Here is a 22,051-nt window from a genome sequence, read left to right on the forward strand (position 1 = left end):
CCCATAAATAGCTGAGAAGGAGCAGGTACCTACTGAGACCCTCCCTTCTCTCCCGTCACCCCAAACACACCTTTCCACAGGCATCCCCATTGATGCAAGACTTGCAGTGACGGTTCCTTGAAGAAGATCTGCCCGCCCCGCCGCAGCCTGAAGAAGACTCCTCTGCCTTAGTATTAGCCAGGATCGAGCTTTTTGAATATCAAAGCGGCATCCCTTGACACCACAAGGTACTTTCAGTATAAGTACAGATTCTCATCTGGCTACAATTTGTGGTGCGGGTGTTGATTTCCAGGAACAGAAACTTCTTTAAACCGCTAGCGTAAACAAAGTCACCGCCGGCGATTGGGGGAAAGAGCGCCCGAGAGGTTGATCTCAGTCTCTGCGCCCCACTCCCTCCCAGAAGCTGATCGTGGCTACCGACGGTGTTCGCTTGGGCTTCCCTTTCTTTAGGGATGGGGGAAGGGAAGGAGGGCTCTCAAAGTCCCCGGCGGAGAGGCTTATGCTCGAAGGCAAGGGGATGACGTGGGTCTTGATCTCCTTTCAGATGCAGAGGTGCCCTGGTCTCTTGCTCGTTTCCTTAATCTTCTGTGCCGCCCTCTCAGAGACGTTCGGACTGGTTTTGTCCGTAAGTATCCCTTTCAGACTTTCGCACAGTTTCCGATTGTCAAGAACCAGGAATCGGTCAAGCACGTGCGCTGCCTCTGACTTAACCCTGTTTGCCTGTTTCATATCCATGTTTTAAGTATAAGCCGAGACAGCGCTAAAACAAAGGGAAATACTTGTTTCTGAAGAACATAACAACCTATGAATGCAGAGGAATACCCATCCAAGACTATTTGCAAAGATTTGATCTCAAATCAAATCATGTGATTTAACGAAGCAGAGAAATTCAGAAGGAAGAGGTGTAAACGTTTTAGAGGTTTAATAACCAGCAACTATAGAGTCTTTGTTATTTAGATGTTTTCTGCACTTTCTGGTTTCTTGTTATTTCATGTCAGATGCAAGTCCTAAGCTTTCTTATCCAGAAACCAATGGAACTTGTTTCCATATACTCAGAAAAGTCAAAATATTACAAAGCTATTTATAATTTATTAACTTAAGCTAGATACTATCTCACATTTATGATCAGAAAATGCCAGCAGATGATCCAAATTAAAAATGCTTTCTACAACCTCACTCTAGCCTGGAAGATGGCTTCCTATCTCGACCTGGCCAAGCTGGCCATGTGGATCCATGCTATGGTAACATCAAGGTTTGACTATTGAAATGCTCTATGCATAGGTCTCCCATCTAAGTTAACTAGGAGACTCCAATTGGTGCAAAACACTGTGGCTCAGCTGTTAACAGGAGCGAGCAGGAGCATGAATATCACTCCCATCCTGCAGTCACTCTATTGGCTACCTATCAGTTTCTATGCTCAGTTCAAGGTATCGGTTATCACATACAAAGCTCTTCACCACCTTGGTCCAGCATACCTATGGGACCGCCTCTCTCCCTATGTTCTTCCATGGCAGCTTTGCTCATCTGAACAGGGTCTCCTGTAGGTGCCACCATGCACATGGGTGAAATCAACAGGTACATGGGCTTTTTCTGTGGTGGCCCCTGTCCTGTGAAACAGCCTGAGGAGGTCAGGAGAGCCAGTCCTAGAATTGCTTATGCTCTGTTTCAACATTTCTTCAACTCTATATTGGATTCTTGCTAATGCTGTCTTTGTAAACTTGTATTTATTTACCCTATGGCACTGTTTATTGAAATGTCCTAATCTCACTAATCTTACACTATGTAGTCTGTCTTGAGTCTCAGTGAGAAAGGTGGACTATAAATAGCATAAATAAATTAATTAAAAATTGTAATCACAGGTTTAGATAGTGAGGGTTTTATTTTACAGAATGTATGACCAGCCTCTTATACTTTATCTCTTTCTGCAGCCTGGTCTTTTAAATGAAATATTATGAAATATGAGCAACAAATAATCTTGCAATTTTCCCTTCTGTAAGGCTAAAGAAAAAAGGGGCTGGACTATGAATAGTGCTGGTTATCTGCTTGGCCCACGTGAGTTCAAATATTTTATATTATTTGAATCTAGAGAATGAGTATCATAAAGACAGAAGAATTCTTTGCATATTCTAAATATAAAATTGCACGCTATCTCTTTTCCTGATCTAAAAAGGTGTCAACAGTGTAATCCAATGGGGTCACTCTTGTCTAACTAGAGTACCCCTATATAGGATTACACTGCAAACTACTAAATTACTACTCTGTCTTGCTTATTTTAATCTCCTTCATTGGAATATTTTGAAGGACAATCGCAATGCCAGCAGGTCTACTCAGACTCCTGCTCCAGTCAATCAAATAGAGCTTACTCCTAAGAAAGTGTTCTTAGGATTGCACTGTTATCCTACCAGTTTGATGTTAGTAGTTCATATTACTGTTCTAAAGCAATGCTGTGCACAAATGCACTGAAGATACACATTGGCATCTCTTGGCATGTTCAATGGATTAATTCATTTTATCTCTTAAACAGTGAGAACATCAGCCTTGGAACTATCCAAGGTTCTGCAGCTTGACTCTAGCCACATCTAACTTGGCAGAACATCATTCTTGAAAAATGTACCTTTCTTGTTTCTATTTCCGTTTCTTTTTCTCTCTGTGCCTGAGTAGCAAGGATGATCTATTTCAGACAGCCTGCAACCATTTGGGGCACAATCTAACAAAAGTTATTCACAACGAAATCCCCTTGAAAGCAATGGAATAAGACGTGCTGGCTTGTGCCCTCAGCAGCTGCTATGTTTTATGGAACTTGTATTTGGAAAATAATTTTCACAGCGCTGATCAGGTGTGCCATTTAGTGTTTCCATAGGGAAGAGGGTAAAGTGATGGCAAAGGGTGAGGATTCACAACAAGGTTCACAAGCCTGCTCTTGGATATAGGCAAGATCAAGCATGAGTGTATTACAATGTTTTTCTACAGTACTAGTAGCATTCACTTGCTTGTTTACTACTGAGAATCCTGAACATATTTCTCCCAAACCATTGTATACCTTCTCTCCCCTCCCTGGCATGTATCATCCCAAGCTTTTAAGGTTTTGATTCATATCAATTTTTAGAGCTTCCATAACAATTGTAGCACAATGTTTTTCAGGTATGAATTGATACAGCTCTGTAGCTTCATCTGCTTTGGAGATGGGGTTTGTGATATGCTCAGCAATAGTGTTGAACCCTGTCCCTCTTCACTACCTGGCTATACTTCCATAATCACCAGTTTGAAACTGCCTCCCCCCTACTATTGAATTCCTAGATTTGAAACTGTTGAAGACTTATTGAGGTGAAATTGGCATGGGAGTTTTCAAATTACTTTCTTTGAAATTGTAGCTACATTTGATTTCAATGGGCTTAGACATGAGTAATTCTGTTTAGGATTGCACTGTTTGTCAATCTTTGATTTTCTTTTTTTAAAATGGTAGCATATACAGTACTGGTGTGCACACTTTTTATGTTTCAAAAGGAACTTGACAAGGCTTTTAATCAGGGAGTTACTTAAAGTTCCCTTTTTCCTCTTTGGTGCACTCGTTGTGGCAACTGAGGGTGCTCTTTATAGGGAGAGAGGAGGCCCAGTGAAGTTTCCCTAGACATGGTAGACTAATAATGCCTCCTGAAGAACTCCAAAATAAGGAACAAGTGAGAGCGCAAGACTTAACAGGTGTTAGAATATTACTAGTACTTGATTACAATATATTATCCTTATGAAGCATTTTTGAAGTTATGGGGCACATCTTTTCCATGAGTATAAATAATAATAAGTGCTAAGCCTACTGGTGGCTAGCACTCTAGTTAAGGATGAAGTGTCCTTAATATAACATTTTTGTTGCAGTTTTACAGTGAAATCCTAAGCAGAGTTACTCCAGTTAAATCAATAGGCTTAGACTGGAGTAACTCTACTTAGGATCTCACTGCTCGAGTGTTTTCAGATAACACCTCCCCCCACCCCCGCTCTACAAATTTCAGGGATGCTTTAGGCTGTTCCTGCATCGGACTGGGGATTGGACTAAATGGTCTGAAAGTTCCCATCCAACTTTATGATTCTATGAAATGCTGACTTGATTTAGCAACAATTTTTGCAACCTATATTGACCCCCCCCCGGCAAAAAAAAGAAGGAAAGAAAAGAGTGTATTTTGACCCTATTTCTTCTTGCTACTTTGATTATGAGCAACTAGTAATTATAAATATAATCAGAGAGTACACTCTTCTTTTTTTCTGGTGCTAATCTCATGTAGTTGAAACACGGGGTGGTGGCAACTGCATCCCTAAATGCTCCATGCAATAACACAGAACACAGAGTTTGTTCTGGGAAACAAAAGATGCTGTTGAAATATGTATATATTACAATGTAATCTAAACGAAAATATTTGAATGAGTATTGTAGACATTTTGTGTTTTAATATATCGGGTTATAAAAGAATATTCAATAAACATATTCAAATTAAGTGAACCTTAGTGCTCCACATATACTTTACTGCACTTTGATTTCAGTTAAGCTGCATTTACTCCCCCTCCCCAAACTTGTCAGAGTGTAAGTCTCACTGAAACTCCCTATCTTGCACATATTCACAATTGCTCAGTATTTTTGTTACAATTATTTGAGTATGCTGTAGAGGGGGGATGTAAAGGCCATAATGGGGTGAGTGTGTTTAAAATACTTACAAAAAGTAAACCATAATGGATACATGCCAGATATGGGCACTTTGTTGTTTTTGTTGTATTTGTTAGCATTAAATGAACAGTGACAAAATAGTCTGTAGACAGACAATTCTCCATGCTGTACAGAGGCGATCTACTTACCAAGTTCCATTTTCTCTAAGGTTGGGTAATAGCCATCATCTGTTTCAGGTCGTATTGAACAGCTGCTCAAGGAAATGCCCAGTGCAAGGGGGAGAGAAGAGCTACCTGGGGAATGTAAGATGGCTTTTGGAGGTTATTCATGTAAACTAACTGCAGTTTACTGTAAAAAAACTGACAATTTATTAAAAACCAAGGGAAGAACAGTACAATCATATTTTCTAAACTCGACACAACAGTCTGCATACTTCATGCAACCAATTGTGCTTACCACTTTTAGCCAAGGCTTTGCAGGAATGAACAAAGAAGGGCTATATTCTAAAGGAGGTGCTTTCAAAATTCAACAGTGATGGCTCAGTTCCACAACTGACTGAGCCAATACATAGGTGCTTGGAATGTGATATATGAAACAGCTGCACCACTGCAATGTGTAATGTTGTGCTGGTGCTGCTAATTAAATGCCAGTGTTTCTGTCAGGCAATTGGTGTGCCAGTTAAAGTGAAGCTCATCTTTCATTCATTAATCGTGCATCATTCCATTACAAAATGTCTGTTTCATTTATGCTCAAAAATAAAAAAGGACTTTTTAATTACACTTTTCCTAGTCTGTTGATATTGTGTATTTCCTAACACACTGTACTATTATAAAGTCATAAAACCTCTCTTGTATCTCATTTTGTTAACAGATGCAATAGACAGAGTTTTTAATGACAAGTATGGTCTAGCTGGTAAACGAGATATACAGCCTGAAGAAAATATAAAAGCAGGTAACAAGTTTACCTCCTTCCTTTTTGTATCTTCTAGGAATATATGAACAGTAGCCCAGCAAACAATATCTGGCACTTTACTAAAGAGATGCTCCTTCTGATATCACCAAATGGACTGCTTTGGGTAGTTTTAAGTCTCAGTGGGTCTTGAGAATAATCAGTGCATACATTTTGTCATCTTTTTGAAAGCATGGAGTGGCTTTAAATAGAAGGTTGGTCATCTGTACCCTCTAGTCTGATTCTAAGGATCTTACAGCTGCTTAGAAATGCAAGGAGGCAAAGGAACTTGATAATACTCTCAGGATACATGGTGAGCCTACAGATGGCTTCAACTGAACATAACTGAACAATTGTTTACAGCACTTTAAACAATTCACATAAATAAAAGTAACCAGCATTTAGGAAAAGTTGGAGGCTGATGAAACATTGATGGGGAGGATAAGCCCATCTACCCCTAAACCTCAGCAGTCTTGCTTAAGAGTGCTCTGTTGCGTGCTACAGCACTGACTTCTGAGGTTCAGAGTCAGCTGAACAAGAAAGTGCCCATCTTAATCTGAAAATGTGAGTGGAATGGTGCAGGAAAGAGGTATTGTTACCTTTTTAATGTTGTTATCTGCCCTGAGCCTGCTTGTGGGGAAGGCGGAATACAAATATGATTAAATAAATACAATAATAAATTTTGTTCCCTATGCTGCATAGAAAATTGGGGGGGGGGGTAGAGTTTTGGGATGTGGCCATGAGGCATGAGTCCTCAGCTTCAGTCTCCTGTATTAGGATACTTTAAGATGCTAATGGCTCTGCTCCCTTTGCTGTAGAAAGAGTCCTAGGTTATGCAATTAATTAGAATCAGAAGAAGAACCTTTTCCTGAACTTATAAATACCCACAATGATATTTTAAGCTGTGAGGTACTCAAGCAGGACAAATCACCTTACCTATGCATACACAGGTTCTCTCTTTTAAGAAAATTATACTAATGGTCAATTATCCATAACACTTCATGGCTCCTGGGGGGTTAGTGTGCATATTTAGATCTCATTAGGCCATCTTAAAAGTTTTTTTTAAGGAAACTGACATGTTTTTGAAAAAAAGGCTCCACTGCTGTGGAAAGATACTGAAATGGTCAATGTTGGTAACACAGACCATAACTAGACCCATAACTCTAAACAATAAGTTTCTGCATAGGCATGCACTGGTTTTAATGTGTAGCCTCACATCAGCTGATGGGAACTGCTTCTTTTTTAAAAAGGAGAGCTCAAACAAGGTCAGAACAGCACTGCAGGGGGAGAAAAGGCTTCTGCCCTCCCCCCATGCCACTTTCTCACATGAATTGAAAACTGTGTGTGAGAGGAATTATTTCACTGATTTTGCAGCAAGCGGAGCAGCAAATTTGGTAAAAAAAACTCCTCCCCATGTACAGTTTTGACTCAGGAAAACAGCTTGGGGGAAGATAGGCGTGATCTCTCCCCTTGAGATGCTGTTCTGAGCTTGTTTGAGGTCTCTCTCTCTTTTTTAAAGAGGCCATTCCCTTCAGCTGATGTGTGGCTGCAGGGAGCATATTAAAACTAGAGCAGATCTGTCCAGAAATGTATCATCTAGGGAGACTCTAAGCATTATCTACTACAGTATGGTCCTCCTAAGTAGAGTTATACCATTCTGAGTCCATTAAAGTCAGTAGGCTTAGAGCTAAGCTACAAGAGATGAATTATACGAGGAGTATGTAAAGGGAGTCACAACGTTAGCCGGGAAGCTGAGTTTTAAAAGCGATCATAAAGCTTTGTCAATTTTCCCTCTCTACAGAGCTAGGGAGATCTCTGCTTAGAAGGTTTGTTTATTTCCTCTTTGCCTCTTAGAAGGGGAGGTGAAACTGATAGAGCCTTTGGGAGGCAAAGAGGAAATTTAACAAACCCTCTGAACAGCATCTCCCTGGCTCTGCAGAGAGGGGAAATTGACAAAGCCTTCCTATCTCTTTTAAAACTCAGCTTCCCGGCTAACATTGCAACTCCCTTCATGTGCTCTTCCTTGTGTAATTCGTCTCTTGAAGCTTGGCTCTTAGATGCATATGACTCTGTTTAGGATTCTATTGTTTCTTGAAAAAATTCCCCTTACATGTTAGAATGTACTGTTATTGTGGTTAGTCCTGTCCCTCCCACCTGAATTCCATTGCATAAATAGCAAATTCAGTAGGTCCTAATTAATATTTTCCAGGTACTTTTGGAAGACCACAGATGGATGACAATGTTGTGCGTACAGTAATTGAATTTTTGACCTACTTACATCTTAAAGGTTAGTAGTATAGCTTTATGAATAACGTTGAATATCTAATTATTCAGTCCTTACTTAATATCTAAGTATTCAGTCCTTACTTAAATCAGAATCTTAGCTATAAACTGAGCCTATTTAGGTTTCTGGAATATTTTAGAATTCAGCACTTAAATTTCAATGTTAAGTTCTAATTCGCTTAACTATGGTTTTTCAGAAGTTTCATAACTGTAATATTTTTTAAAAATTTCAATTAATAAACACATATGAAGTAAGCTACAATCATCTAAATCATACCTCTACAATCATCCACTGCTACAATCATCAATAATCATCTAGATCAGAATAAAACCTAAACACCTCATCTAAATCATATAAAGACATATAATAAACTACTATCATTTAAATCATATTGTCATCAATTATATCTACACAGAACTTGCTTATAAATGTTCTTAATTTTTCACTTCTATTTAAATATCTTTCTGACTATCTTTATATCTAATAATAATTGTTCTTAATTATTCTGTTTTCAGCTATATAGTAAAAATACTTTCCATTTTTCTTGAAATTCTGAAATTGGCCTATTGTGTATATAAGATGGTAATTTTGCCATTGACACATATTCATATTCTTCCATTCCATCAAATCTGGACATCTTTCTGCCTTCCATTCTGCTGTAAATACTGTTCTTGCTGCCATCACCATGTACTTAAATAGTTCACTATTTTTGTAATATTACCTGGTAAAATATTTAATAACATGTTTTTGGGATTTATCACAAACTTAAATTTTAATATTTTTTGCATTTTGCCACGTACCTCTATCCAACATTTTCTTGCTTTCTTGCATGTCCACCACATGTAATAAAATGTTGGATCCACATTCTGGCATTTCCAGCACTTTTCATTATAGTCCTTGACTTTTTATTTATTTTTGCAATGTCTTTGGGAGTAATATACTATCTGAAGAACATTTTATACCAATTCTCCTTTAACATTTGACATTCTCTACATTTAATTTCTTTGATCCATAGATTTTCCCACCAGCTCATGCATATATTTTCTCCAAAGTTTTGCATCCATTTTATTATAAAATTTTTACTTGCTCTGATTCTATATCATAGTGCAATAATATTTTATATATTTTTCCTAATAGGTGTTTTGAATCTGCAATTATTAATTTTTCAAAAACCATTTTATCTCTTAACCGGCCTCCTCCTTTGACTATTTGTTCTTTGAATTTATACACCATTTGATAATTCAAAAATCATGGAATGTTTTTTCTTTCATCTTGTATTTCTTGCCATGTTTTTATTTCCCCTTGTTTATTTGTCATATATTCATAATTTATATAATTGATTTTATTATACTAATGTCACAATAGGCATCAATTGGAGATATCAGTGGTGAAATTGGTGGACTTATTCTATTTCTGCACCGAAACCATATTCTTAATAGTCCATCCCGCAAAATATGAGTGCCTCTTGTCTTTGAATAATTTTTAATGATATCTTAATCCATAAATAGTTATGGATTCCTTTTTTAGTATCAATTGTCTCTAATTTTATGTTTCTTCTATTTGGGTTTATAATCCAATATGATATCCAAACTAGTGCAACTGCTTGGCAATACAGTTTGATATCTGGTATGGCTAAACCTCTTCTTTTTTTAAATCTTGTAATATTTTAACATAATTGCAATATTGAACTGTAAGCAATGTTAGTAACAGCCACTGGCAGGAATTCATCGGAGGCAAACTTTATGGTGAGCTAATTGTAGAAGTCAGGCCAGGCAAAATCAGAGATTAAGCTAGGACTCATACTTAGCATATCCTTCCAAACAGATTAAGATCTGGAAACTAGAACTGAGAACATGGAGGCCAGAACTGGGAAGCCATGCAGTGGAGAACAGGAGTAAGTAGGAGACAAGCTGGGGTGATTTGGAAACATTTATAGGGCTCTTGGGTCAGCTGGAACTAATCATAGTACTCAAAGGAGGTGGGTTGCTAATAAATAATTGTCTCCTGAGAGTTATGGCACTTTCTCAGAATTGCTTACCAGAAAAGAGGCTCTGACTAAGATGCTAAGGCCCTGGGTTCAGGACTAGCCAAGCACTGATACAATGAAGCTATGTTACATGTTCCTCCTCGGGAAGACTTATACCTTAGTCATCTAGCTGCCAATTGTAGTCACTGGTGATAACGTGTTGCACAAGAGAATAAAACTCTGTAAATTTCAGATCTAAGTGTCTAACATGTGGGTCTGGAAAAACATGAAAATATTGCCTCCCCCCCCAGTCGGAATAAGAGGCAGACACAAGGCTTGGGTAATAAAGGGCCACTTTTATTTAGGCAACAACATGAACTGCAACAACTAAAAAACCCTGGCAAGGGCCTAACCAGCGGTACAGGTCAAGCCCTGGGGTCACTCCCCTGGACCCCGCCTTGACCTGTCTGGGCGAGACCCGCTGCCCCGGATGCGAGCCATTCACATGCATGGCTGGGATCCGGCCAGCCTGGCGGATGGTTTCCCCCTTAAAGCTCCAAGCACCTCTGCTGCGGAGCATGAGGGAAGGATTGTCCAGGAGATCCCACCAGGTAGCCTGCCCTCTCAACTGGCCGCCGCAAAGCATGCCAGCCGATCCTGACAGGCCCCTAATATCCCCACCAACGGGGATGTGCCAAGGGTACTCACCATCCCGCTAACATCCCCCCAACTAAATCCTGCCAATGCTAAGGCCGAGCCTCTGCTCAGGCCTTCGCACCCCACAGGTGACTTACTGTAAGCCATAGCCCTTGCCTCAGGTCATCTAACTCTCTCTCTCTCTCTCTCTCTCTCTCTCTCTCTCTCTCTCTCTCTCGGTAGAGGTTGACAAGCAGGCCTTAATCCTGAGATGGGGAAGATAAATGCCCAACCCATTCCCCCAGCTAACTATCTCCAACCAAATAGTTAAGACACTAGGCCACTGCTTGCTAATCCACGGCAAGTCAGCCTGAGCCTGCAAAGCAAGGGCCATACCATTACAAGCCCAGGTCATTACCTTCCAGGTGAATGACCAATATGACAGGCGGAGGACCACTCCTCCCTTCAAACAGCGAAGGCAGCAGCCGCAGCCACAGTAGGCCCTCGTGGGCCTGCCACTCAACTGTGGCCCACTCGCTTAGCCCAAGCTGGGACCCGATGGCCGTCCTCTTGGCATGGTGGGCCACCCAAAAAACCATGCTGTGTCCGCATAAAAGGATCTGAAAAAGTATGTTCTAGTTCATGCAGCTACTCCCTTGATCTTTTAGGTCATGATCTTGAGAAGACAAAAGAACTTTTACCCATGTAACTTTCACATATCCAGTGTTGTGTTTAAACTAGGGCACCAGTTGCTACATGTGCAAATTATCTAAAGCCTGGGCATGTGTTGTATTGGTGTATTAATGATATAGGAATAGTCTCTTTGCAGCTCAGTTTGAGCAAGATGCTGGGTATGTGTAGAGTTGAATGGATAAGTTCTTCTGTGCCCTCTGTATCATGTTTAAATCGGATCCTGAGAACAATATGCACAGGTGTAGATGTTTACTGTGTGAAAGGGAGCTACAAGTTGGTCTATCCTGGCTGAGTGAGTAAACAGGATGGCCCATGATGAATACTGAATATGAACCTGACATGCAAAGAAAGAAATGTCAATTAACCATTTGGGGTCAAATGAGCTTGGGTGGGACACCAGAAACATTTAGATAATCAGAGGTTTAAATAAAATAGGGATGTTGTTTACCCAGAACTAAATTGACATTGGACTTCATAACTGCTTAGGAAATTTTGACCACTGAATTCCTCCCTCTACCTTGAATTTTTACCTCTCTGTAGTACCTGGGTTTCTGAAGATTTTTTCAAGACAAGCACAGTTATCTTAGCTGTGTTTCACATATGACCATTGTATCCAATGCTGATAACTGAGAGGGAGAACATTACTGAGGCCAAGCTAATAGTTCAAATCCTCACTTCTATCCTGGAAGCTCACTGGTTGACCTTGGGACCATCACATTCTCTCAGCCAAACCTACCTCAGAGGGTTGTTGTGTTGAGGAAATGGAGGAGGAGAGGATCATGTTCTAAATTGCCTTGAGTTCCAACTGGAGAGAAAAGAAAGATACAAAGCGATGCAAATGCATGCGGTATGATTGGGAGTGTTAGGGGGAGGGATCGGCACTGACTTCCAGTTTATTTCCGAGCACAAGACTAACAGTACAAACCTAAGAATACTTTTCTGGGAGTAAGCCCCATGGAATAGTCTGGAGTTGGAGTCTGAGTAGTCTTGCTTACGATTGCTCTCTAAATGCCTTAAATGGCCTAGGATGTGGGTACCTGATACCTTCTCCTTTATGAACTTGGTCATTCCTTAAAAATCTTCTCTGGAGGTCCATACACAGGAAGCTCATGCTTTTGAGGGCTAGCATAGTGTTGTAAGTATACTGATGGCTATAACTGGCAGACCTGGATTCAATGCCCCACTAAGTAAGAAAGCTGCCACACACATTCTCTTTTTAATTTAATCTGCCTCACAAGTGGGGATAAAATGGAGGAAGGGAGAAATACATACACTGCTCTGAGCTCTTGTGGGAAGGGCAGAATAAAAAATGCAACAGATAGGTACCGGTGACTTGGACTTCTTTATAGTGGTGTCCCCATCTATGGAATGTCCTTCCCAGGGAGTCACATCTGCCTTGAGGCTATTTCTTGATGCAAAAAGGCAAGAATTAAATATTTTAAATCAATAAATACGTGGTGTGCTGCAATCCACTTGCCTGTAGCTGAAGGCAACCTGGGAACAGAATACCTCATGGTATTCCCCACACATTTGGGCTAGTGTGCATCTACCGGGGGATAAATTGGGGCAACAATAAACAAAATTAATTTTCATTTTAAGCTGCAGTTTAAAATTATGACATCTATTTTTGAGTAGTTCAGTCCTATTGGCAAACTGTGATTGAATTAATAACTGTTCTGTTTAATCTGAGAAGCAATATGGTTTTTAATTACCCTCTGATAATGCTAAATTTCCCTTACCACGGTCTCAGCATTTTACTGTTTTTGTACAAAGAATCAAAGAGGGAATTTTTTCAATTCTAAATGGCTTCCTAATTATTTCAAAAAATTACTAATGATATAAATTGTTTCTTATGTCATTCCAAAATTTCATCAGGTTTTTTAGGCTATGTGAAGTTGTCTCCTGAAAAGTGTGCTATAAAGAAATTGTTTGTACTAGGAGGGAATAATGATGGTGAGATGAAAGGCAAGCTCTGTAATTGCAAGCATTATGAGAGTACTGTTAGCAATGAGGCAGCCTTTGATTCAAAGACAGCCAATTCTGCAGCATATGTTTTCTCAATATGGAATTAGGGGCACACAGGCTGATTTTCAACAAAGGTGTTCATGGATGAACCAGCCTCATGCCGTAGCAAGGACAGTGCAAATACAGCACCACCACCATTATTACCTGACAGAGCTCCACTGTATCTCCAGAGATACTAGATATTTAAAATACTTTTGAGAAGCAGCAAGCTTTGAAACTTGCAGTTTATTGTGTTTCTCTATGGTAATATGGATTTGTTACAGCATAATTATTCAAACTGTTGAAGTTATTATGATAAATATTTAACCTCTAAAACTGTAATAGCCTTGCTGGATCCGTCTAGTCCAGTATCTTGACCTGTTTTTCATGCTGGTAGGGTTGTTAGGCATGGCATGACAACCAGGAAAAAACTGGGGGACTAGGAATGGGATGTGGGGTGTCAGAGATGGTGTGGCTGACATCACTTATGGGGAATCCTGGAAGTGAAATCATGCCTTTCTAAACCTTAGAGTTTCCAGTGATCATTTCAAAATTCTAGTCAGAATTCTAAAGAGCCATACTTTGACTATTTTTCTGAGGTGTTCTCTTTCAACAGGTGATTAGTGAACATCTTGAAAAATGCCCAAATCCATGCTTCTTCTGGCGAATAAAGTGCCACTTTAGCGTAAAATTCTCCTGTAAGTAATGTACAGTAGGGCAGAGGCAAACACAGGTGCTTGTCCCATAAGAAACACTGAAGTAACTACATAAACCTCCCTACATAGGTTTGGGGCTTCCCAAACCTCACCTGTCTAACCTCCATTATGAGGCAGAGACCACTGACCCAAATACACTCAGGGACCCATCTCTCCTCTCTCAGAGGCTCCATCAAACAGGCAGTCCATTCTGTCTGTTTACTTCCTCTCACTCAGCTACTGCCCAGAGCTATTGAGGAAAGGAAACTTAAGAGTCTACTTTCCCTATATACGCTGTCATCATTTAATTAAACTTGTCCCATTTAATATGACCAGAGCATTTGAGGTCCCTCTGTGTGATATTTTCCCTCAGCCAACTACTTCACGCCATCCAATGTTAAACAAGACAAAAAAATAAATTTTATTTACAAGACGGAACATAGGAGTGAATGGTTTTTAAACTCATAAATATACTGAGGTTAAACAGGGAATGTTTTAATGTAGCAGAATAGGTTTATAAAAACCAGCAATATCTCTGCTGCCTTCTCTCAACCACTCCAAAAAACCTTTCCTCTCTCACTCTCTCCAACAGATCCCAACTGTCATGGGCCCAACATTTTGCCTGTTCTCATTGGTTGTTTCTCAGGAGAGGTGGAACTGGAGCCAGTCTAGGGTTGCCAGCCTCCAGGTAGTGGCTGGAGATCTCCTGGAATTACAACTGGTCTCCAGGCCACAGAGATCAGTTCACCTGGAGAAAATGGCTACTTTTGGGGGTGGACTCTATGGAATTATGCCATGCCAAGGTCCTTTCCCTCCCCAAACCCCACTTTCTCCAGGTTTCACCCCCTAGATTCCAGGAATTTCCCAACTTGGAGCTGGCAACCCCTGTTGTCACTTACCTCTCCCTTATTTAGTAATCCTTCTTTGGTTTGAGTGGGCATGCTCAGAATTTTTGCCCTCACCCTAGTTTTTTCTGCAGACAAAATTTACCATTTAATTTTAGAGCCCTGAACCAGGTCTTTGTGGCCCAATAAGGGTCTTATTATTGCATTTACTCAGCAGCAACTTCACTATTTGAGTATAAATTGTCAAAAAATTAAGTTGCAAAACATATATATTATGTATTGTCGAAGGCTTTCACGGCCGGAGAACAATGGTTGTTGTGGGTTTTCCGGGCTGTATTGCCATGGTCTTGGCATTGTAGTTCCTGACGTTTCACCAGCAGCTGTGGCTGGCATCTTCAGAGGTGTAGCACCAAAAGACAGAGATCTCTCAGTGTCACAGTGTGGAAAAGATGTTGGCAGGTCATTTATATCTACTCAGGAGGGGTGGGGTTGAGCTGAGTCATCCTGTAAGAGTTTCCCAGGGTGTGGAATGCTAATGGTGGGAGGCTTCACTGTATCCTGAGGAGGTTCTTTTGCATATGGATTGGTACTTGATGTGCTAATCTTCTCTGCAGGGCTATTGTCGGGTATTGTTAGCCTGGTGTTTTTCAGAACTGGAAACCATGCTCTGTTCATTCTTAAGGTTTCTTCTTTCCTGTTGAAGTATTGCTTATGCTTGTGAATTTCAATGGCTTCCCTGTGCAGTCTGACAAAGTAGTTGGAAGTGTTGTCCAGTATTTTGGTGTCCTGGAATAAGATACTGTGCCCTGTTTGAGTTAGGCTATGTTCAGCCACTGCTGATTTTTCAGGTTGTCCAAGACTGCAGTGTCTTTCATGTTCTTTTATTCTTATCTGGATGCTACGCTTTGTGGTCCCGATGTAAACTTGTCCACAGCTGCAGGGTATACGGTATACTCCTGCAGAGGTGAGGGGGTCTCTACTGTCTTTTGCTGATCGTAGCATCTGTTGTATTTTTCGGGTGGGTCTGAATACTGCTTGAAGGTTATGCTTTTTCATAAGCTTTCCCATCTGATCCGTAATTCCTTTGATATATGGCACTTTCTCAATGAGGAAATTAATCATCTAAACCACGCACTTCAGGCAAATGGCTACTCCAGAAATGAAATCCGAAGAGCAATCAAACCCAGGATGAATCAAACCACCAAGGAAAAACAGTCTCCTACAGGAAAAGTGTTTTTGCCATATATCAAAGGAATTACGGATCAGATGGGAAAGCTTATGAAAAAGCATAACCTTCAAGCAGTATTCAGACCCACCCGAAAAATAAGACACTGAGAGATCTCTGTCTTTTGGTGCTACACCTCTGAAGATGCCAGCCACAGCTGCTGGCGAAACGTCAGGAACTACAATGCCAAGACCACGGCAATACAGCCCGGAAAACCCACAACAATCATATATGTTATATTGGATTGCCTTGTTTGTTTTTCTGAGGAAAAAATGTATAAGAACTTCTTGCTTTCTTTCATTTTAGAAATGAATGCTAGTCTTACTATTGAAAACTAAGCCATAATTTTTCTTTCTTTTCATGTATATATAACATTTAAAATTTATTTGTTTTGCAGAAACTGGTGCTCTTGACAACATATCTACAACAGTTTCTTCAGAAGAAACAAATCAATCTTGAAAGAGAATGTATTTATACTCTGTTATCAATTAAGACATCTAATTGGAATTTTGAAGAAAATAAAATGTTCATTGTTTACATTGATCTTCTAAACCATTACCCATGATAAACCTTTTTTTTGTCTTTTCTTTCTTCTGTGAAGTCATATTGTAAAATTTTTCCTTGAGGAACATTAGACTTTGGATAAATGACAAAATAAAAACAATTATCAGCTGCATCTTGTTCATTTTTTCCTATAATACTTCAGGTCTTCTATAAAGGTTACATAGACAAGAAAGGTTTTTATCCCTGTTACAAATCAGTTCCTTTTCAAGGATTAGGGGTGATGACTGGGGAACTCAGTCAAACTGATCATGGTAAATATGTAAAATCTTTTGATTTTGAAACAAATAAAATATGAATAACAGCAGCAAGTAGCTGGTTTTTTTCACATTATGTAGATTTTCTTTCAATCTTTTCACAAATACCTCCAAACTAGTGGCAACTGTTTATAGTTGTAAAGTGGTCCTTTGTGACTTATGGGTGGTTCAGCCTCTCTTCCTGTACAATTTTTTAGCAGGAAAAACAAGAGGCCAAGCCCATCTAATTCATCCAACCACCTCAGTTGGAGGTAAGTGTGTTTTCTTCCCTCTTCCCTTATCTCAGCAGATGATTGCGGGGCTATCAGGGGCAGGGGCAGGAGAGCCATTTGCCCCGAGCCTTGCACTCAAAGGGGCCTCAGATTTAGATATATGTTAACTTTTTGGCATTTCATAAGTTTCACAAATTATTTTAATGTGCATCATATGCCATCTTTCTTTTCATCATGGCTAGCAGCCTCAAAAACTGGAAGAAGCCTGGGCCTCTAAGAGGGTCAGGGTGGTTGAGAGCTTGGCTGAACAGCCATTAACAATATAATAGTACCATGGGATGTTATGTTGATTCATTATAGTAATGATCTCACAATGTCCTGTAGCATCTTCAATGCTGTGTTGGCATAAACTTTGTGTTGGCATAAATTTATACATATTAGAGACTATTACATACATCTTTAGTTAATGACACTTGTAGTTCCAGTAGAAGAAAAGGGTGGAGGAGAGTGAGACTTCAGCAAACTTACCCAGTAAAAGGGACAAATATTGAAATTCAGCCAAAGAACCCCCAAGGAACAGAAAACAAGTGCAGCCCATGGACATGGCAGCAGACAAACAACAACTTGCCTGATGAGGGGGAATTTGCACCACCAGCCTCTTTCATTCCATTATTATTGAACTTGGAAGGAACAACTGTGGCAAAGAACTGAACAGAACAAACAGCAACAGAAAGTTATCTGCTTTGCATAGAAACCAAAACCAAGGGGATAGCCATGTCAGACTGTTGCCAAAGAACCCAGAGTTTTATGGCATCTTAATGACTATCACATTTTTATTCTAATATAACCTTCCACAGACTAGATCCCACCTGTTGAGATTTTAAGCTTACACTAGAATGAACATTTGTTAGTCTTTAAGACCAAGCAAGACTTCTGCCAGCTCTTACACTCTTTTAAGTCAGAGTGAGTGACATATTTTTCCTATTCACCCCACGTGGGCAGAAGATATATCAATTAGTGGGGGTGGCCTAAGGGCACCTCCAATGGAAGCAACCACAGCACTGCGTGTTGTGCTAAGTAGGATTATGATACAAGCAAGATTTTAAATAGGTTGTTTGTGCAAGATGATGTAGCAACAGACAAGTGATATTTTTATTGAATACTAAAGTGAAGTGAGAACATCTTTAAAGTCATCATTATCAATGTGAGCTCATATAACGAAACTTAGACATGATTTAAATGAGAGGCTGCTAAGGCAAGAGAGCCTCCTTTGTGCTGCATGGACTTGGGATCTTGTTTAAATTGTGTTTCAAACTGTTCAATGTCCTATGCTTAGTGTGCATATACCAGAAAACCAGAGCCTTTGTAGATGTTATGTTGGCATGCTGACAAAGTACACACAGCAGATTTGCACAGGCTGGATTGCAACTAGGGATGCTCAAACACAGGCCGGTTTGGCTCATTACCTGTTTGCCACTTCCAATTAGGCATCTGATTAATTGGCAGAGTTTGCAAACTGTTCAGCCCCAACAACCTAGTTGCAACAAGGGATCTGAACCCTATACCCAGCTGGTCTGCCTCAGCTGGTCCTCCCATTGGGAAAACTTTGTAGGGTCCCATTGTTGCTGCAATACAGGGAAATTAGGTGGGTGGGGGATCTGAAACCAACTCATGGATGATCACAAACACCAGCTGAGAGTCAGCTTCTTATCTCCCAGCTCTGGAAACTTTCTTGTCTACCAGCTTGCTGCTGGGACACAGCACAGGGTGGGGGGTGGGGGGATCAGAAGCTGCCTCCCATCTTTTCAATCTATTTCTCATCCCCAGCCCTGAAAAAAAAATACTGTGCTTGGGTAGGTTTAGAAACAGCAGAGGTTAGAAGCCTATGATCTCTAATAACTAAGTGTACTATTGCAGCCTGGACCAGCCACATCAATTCTGGAGGGAGGTGCATGGAACAGAAGTCCAATCCTAGCTGAACAGAGAGTGGGCTTCCAATCCCTCCCCACCCTGCAAAACAATCATTGTGTGGGGGAAAGGCTGGTGTACAGCAGAGATCAAAGGCTTTGCTGTGTTTCAGCGTTCTTCCAAAACAGCAGTTATTTGGTAGGGGAGAAGGTGGAACAGAAGCTAACTCCTACTTCATTTCCTAATTAGCAGGGAGTCAACTATGCCCCCCCCCGCCAAACACTTTACTGTGTCCACCAAGTTTTTCCAATGAGAAAAGACTGAGGAGTCTGGGACTTTTCCATCTAGATAAAAGGTACAAAGGCAGACATGATAGAAGTTTATAAAATTAAGCATAGGGTGAAGAAACTGGATAGAGCGTTTTGTTTCTCTTCCATAATTCTAGAAATCAGGTGTACTTAGTGAAGTTAATGGGCAATACATTCTGAACAGACAAAAGGAAATGCTTCTTTACTCAACAAGTAATTTAATTGTGGAATTCACTGCAAGAGGCTGTAATGGCCACAAGTGTAGATGGCTTTAAAAATGAGTCAGTCAGATTCATGGGGGATAGGTCCATCCATGGCTACTAGCCATGGTGAGTTAAGGGACACTCCATATACAGAGGCAGCAAACCTATAAATTCCAGAGCTGGGAGGGATCATTGAGGAAGGACTTAGCCACTATAACTTGTTTGTTTTGCCCTCCTTGACAACTGGTTGACTGCTACGTGAAACAGTATGCTGGCCTAGAGGTGCCAGTTGTCTGATACCATCTCTTCTTATGTTCCTAAGTTTCCAGGACTAGTTAAGAATCTGATTTCCAGCTCATTGGTGGATTACTGGCTGTGGAGACTGGGGTTTGGGGACGGGAAGGACCTCAGCAGGACATAATGCCATAGAATCCACCATCCAAAGCAGCCATTTTTCCCAAGGGAACTGATTCCTGTAGTTTAGAAATGAGTTGTAATTCCAGGAGATCTCTCGGCCCCACCTGGATGTTAGCAACCTTAGCTCATGATCTGAATGTCAGTGTCAAACAGGATGTTCAGTAGCCAAACAGGTTCATTGCAAATTCATCCCTAGTTGCAACAGTTTAAATTATATGCTTGTGGTGACCCCATATAAAGTTCCATGGGTGATTTTTTCTCCTCAGCCAGTGTCATCTTTATATCAGGCCTTAGAAAATAAGAAAGAAAAAAAATGTTGGACAGACTTTCCATTGAGAGACTGTGTATAATGAGGAGTGAGGTTTCATAAATATATTTGAGATGTTTGGGGAGGCTAGGCACTAAGTAGTAAGTGGTAATGCCTGAAACCTACAGAACTGTGAAGCAATTAACATATCTTACGCAAATGCAGTCGAGATGGCAGTACACATGTCAGAAGATCAGATAGAAAATAAACTTGTGATAATACAATACAATATAGTCATTGTATTTAATACATTGTATTATGATGAAGGGGTACAAATTTTGCTCCTTCTCTAATGCAGGTAGCCACCAATGTGAACTGGGCCCTCTGCACAAACATGCAGAGAATTAGCACAATTTCTCCCCTCAAGGCAGGAGAAGAATTAGACAAATTGTAATTTTCTGTGAGAACAGGCACTCATGTGGTACAACATAATGGGAGTCGACCTTGGATCCATACTGATTTTCCTCTGGGTTTGGCTCAATATTCCCATTTTGTAGGACTTACCCTACAAAATGGCTCCTGGGCCATTTTTAGTATCTTGTCAGAAAATCTGATTCAGAAGCCCAGCTGTCCTGTATGGAAAACTGCTGTCTTTTGGTTGGGAAGATTTAGATTCAGCTTCTTCCTTCCCCACCAGCTTGAGACTCATGTCCTAAATACATGTCCCACTTTCCTCATGTTTTCTTTGCATAAGCCTTTCCCCATGCTGTTTTCCCTAAAATGGCCTGAGAGGCATGATCTGACCTGCTGGCACTCTGTGTGTGCTCAGAGGCTCACTAGGGCCAAACTGCTGGTGAAAGGAAAGCCTGAAAATCAGGTTGGTGATGGCAGGAACCAAAGGACTTACAGCTAAGGTGAGAGGAAACTGTGGGAGTTTTCCTCTCACGCACAGCAAGCACATACAATCTCCCCTAAGTCATAAAAGGATATATATTATATTAATAAGCAAATGGATAATTTGGTTTTGGATCCTATTTATTGAGGACAATATGCAATAATATAGTGATTCTGTGTGTCTCTTATTTCCAGCTGAGAAAATGTTGTTTAGGTTGCAGTAGGCTCCTGTTTCTCATTCTTTCTTATCTCTTCAACTTAACTTGACTGTGTCCCTTGAATGTCCCAGAAATATAAAGTAATTGAAGAAGAAAATGACATTTAGCTGTGCCGAGATACAATCGGTCTGTTAAGAAAGGCTCAGACATAATTCAAATAAACAACACAACATCTACTGAAATAAACCTCTCTAGGGGTACCAGACAAGGGTGTCCTCTGTCACCACTTCTATTTGCTATAGCATTAGAACCTCTGGCTAATGAAATTAGAAGCAACTCACAAATTCATGGAATAAAAATGGCCTCTAAAACGTATAGTTGAGCATGTTCGCAGACGACATGCTCATCTATATAACAAATCCAGAAATTTAGCTAAAACACTTAGAAGATACTCTTGACAAATTCTCTCAGATTTTTGGTCTGAAAGTCAATATAGAAAAATCAACACTAATGTCAATTAATATGACACAATCAGATAAAATCAAAATTTCCTCAGAATACAAATTTCAATGGACAAATTAATATCTTCCCTACTTGGGAATTAATATTCCATCTAATTTAACCCACTTGATAAAATTTAACCATTTACAAACAATCCAAGATATAAAAAATAAAATTTCAGTATGGAATAAACAACAACACGATTGGTATTCTAGATTCCATCTGATCAAGAACTTCTTGCTCCCTAAATTGATCTTTCTATTTCGCACTATTCCAGTATCAATACCACACCAATTGATGAGACAGTGGCAGTCGATTTTTGATAAATTTTTATGGAGCTACAAAAAACTTAGGATAGCATTCCATATATTATGTCAAAATACCAAAAATGGAGGCTTTAATTACCCTGATATTGAACTCTACGCACACTCAATCTAC

The 22,051-nt window shown here is 40.0% G+C and overlaps 1 protein-coding gene across 2 annotated transcripts; it reads left to right on the plus strand.

The window, feature by feature from the left end:
- The first annotated feature begins 50 nt into the window (after nt 1-50).
- Nucleotides 51-16,497, plus strand: GAL (galanin and GMAP prepropeptide). Of its 2 annotated transcripts, XM_054972663.1 has the most exons (7): nt 51-227; nt 545-625; nt 1,998-2,052; nt 4,888-4,953; nt 5,522-5,602; nt 7,809-7,886; nt 16,345-16,497. In XM_054972663.1, the coding sequence occupies exons 2-7, from the start codon at nt 545-547 to the stop codon at nt 16,404-16,406; spliced, it is 423 nt and encodes a 140-aa protein (XP_054828638.1). In that variant the 5' UTR covers nt 51-227; the 3' UTR covers nt 16,407-16,497. The 2 variants fall into 2 exon arrangements, with proteins under 2 accessions (XP_054828638.1, XP_054828637.1); XM_054972662.1 differs by lacking the exon at nt 4,888-4,953.
- Nucleotides 16,498-22,051: the final 5,554 nt, after the last annotated feature.

This window comes from Eublepharis macularius, chromosome 2 (assembly GCF_028583425.1).
Source record: "Eublepharis macularius isolate TG4126 chromosome 2, MPM_Emac_v1.0, whole genome shotgun sequence".
NCBI classification, from domain to species: Eukaryota; Metazoa; Chordata; class Lepidosauria; order Squamata; family Eublepharidae; genus Eublepharis; species Eublepharis macularius.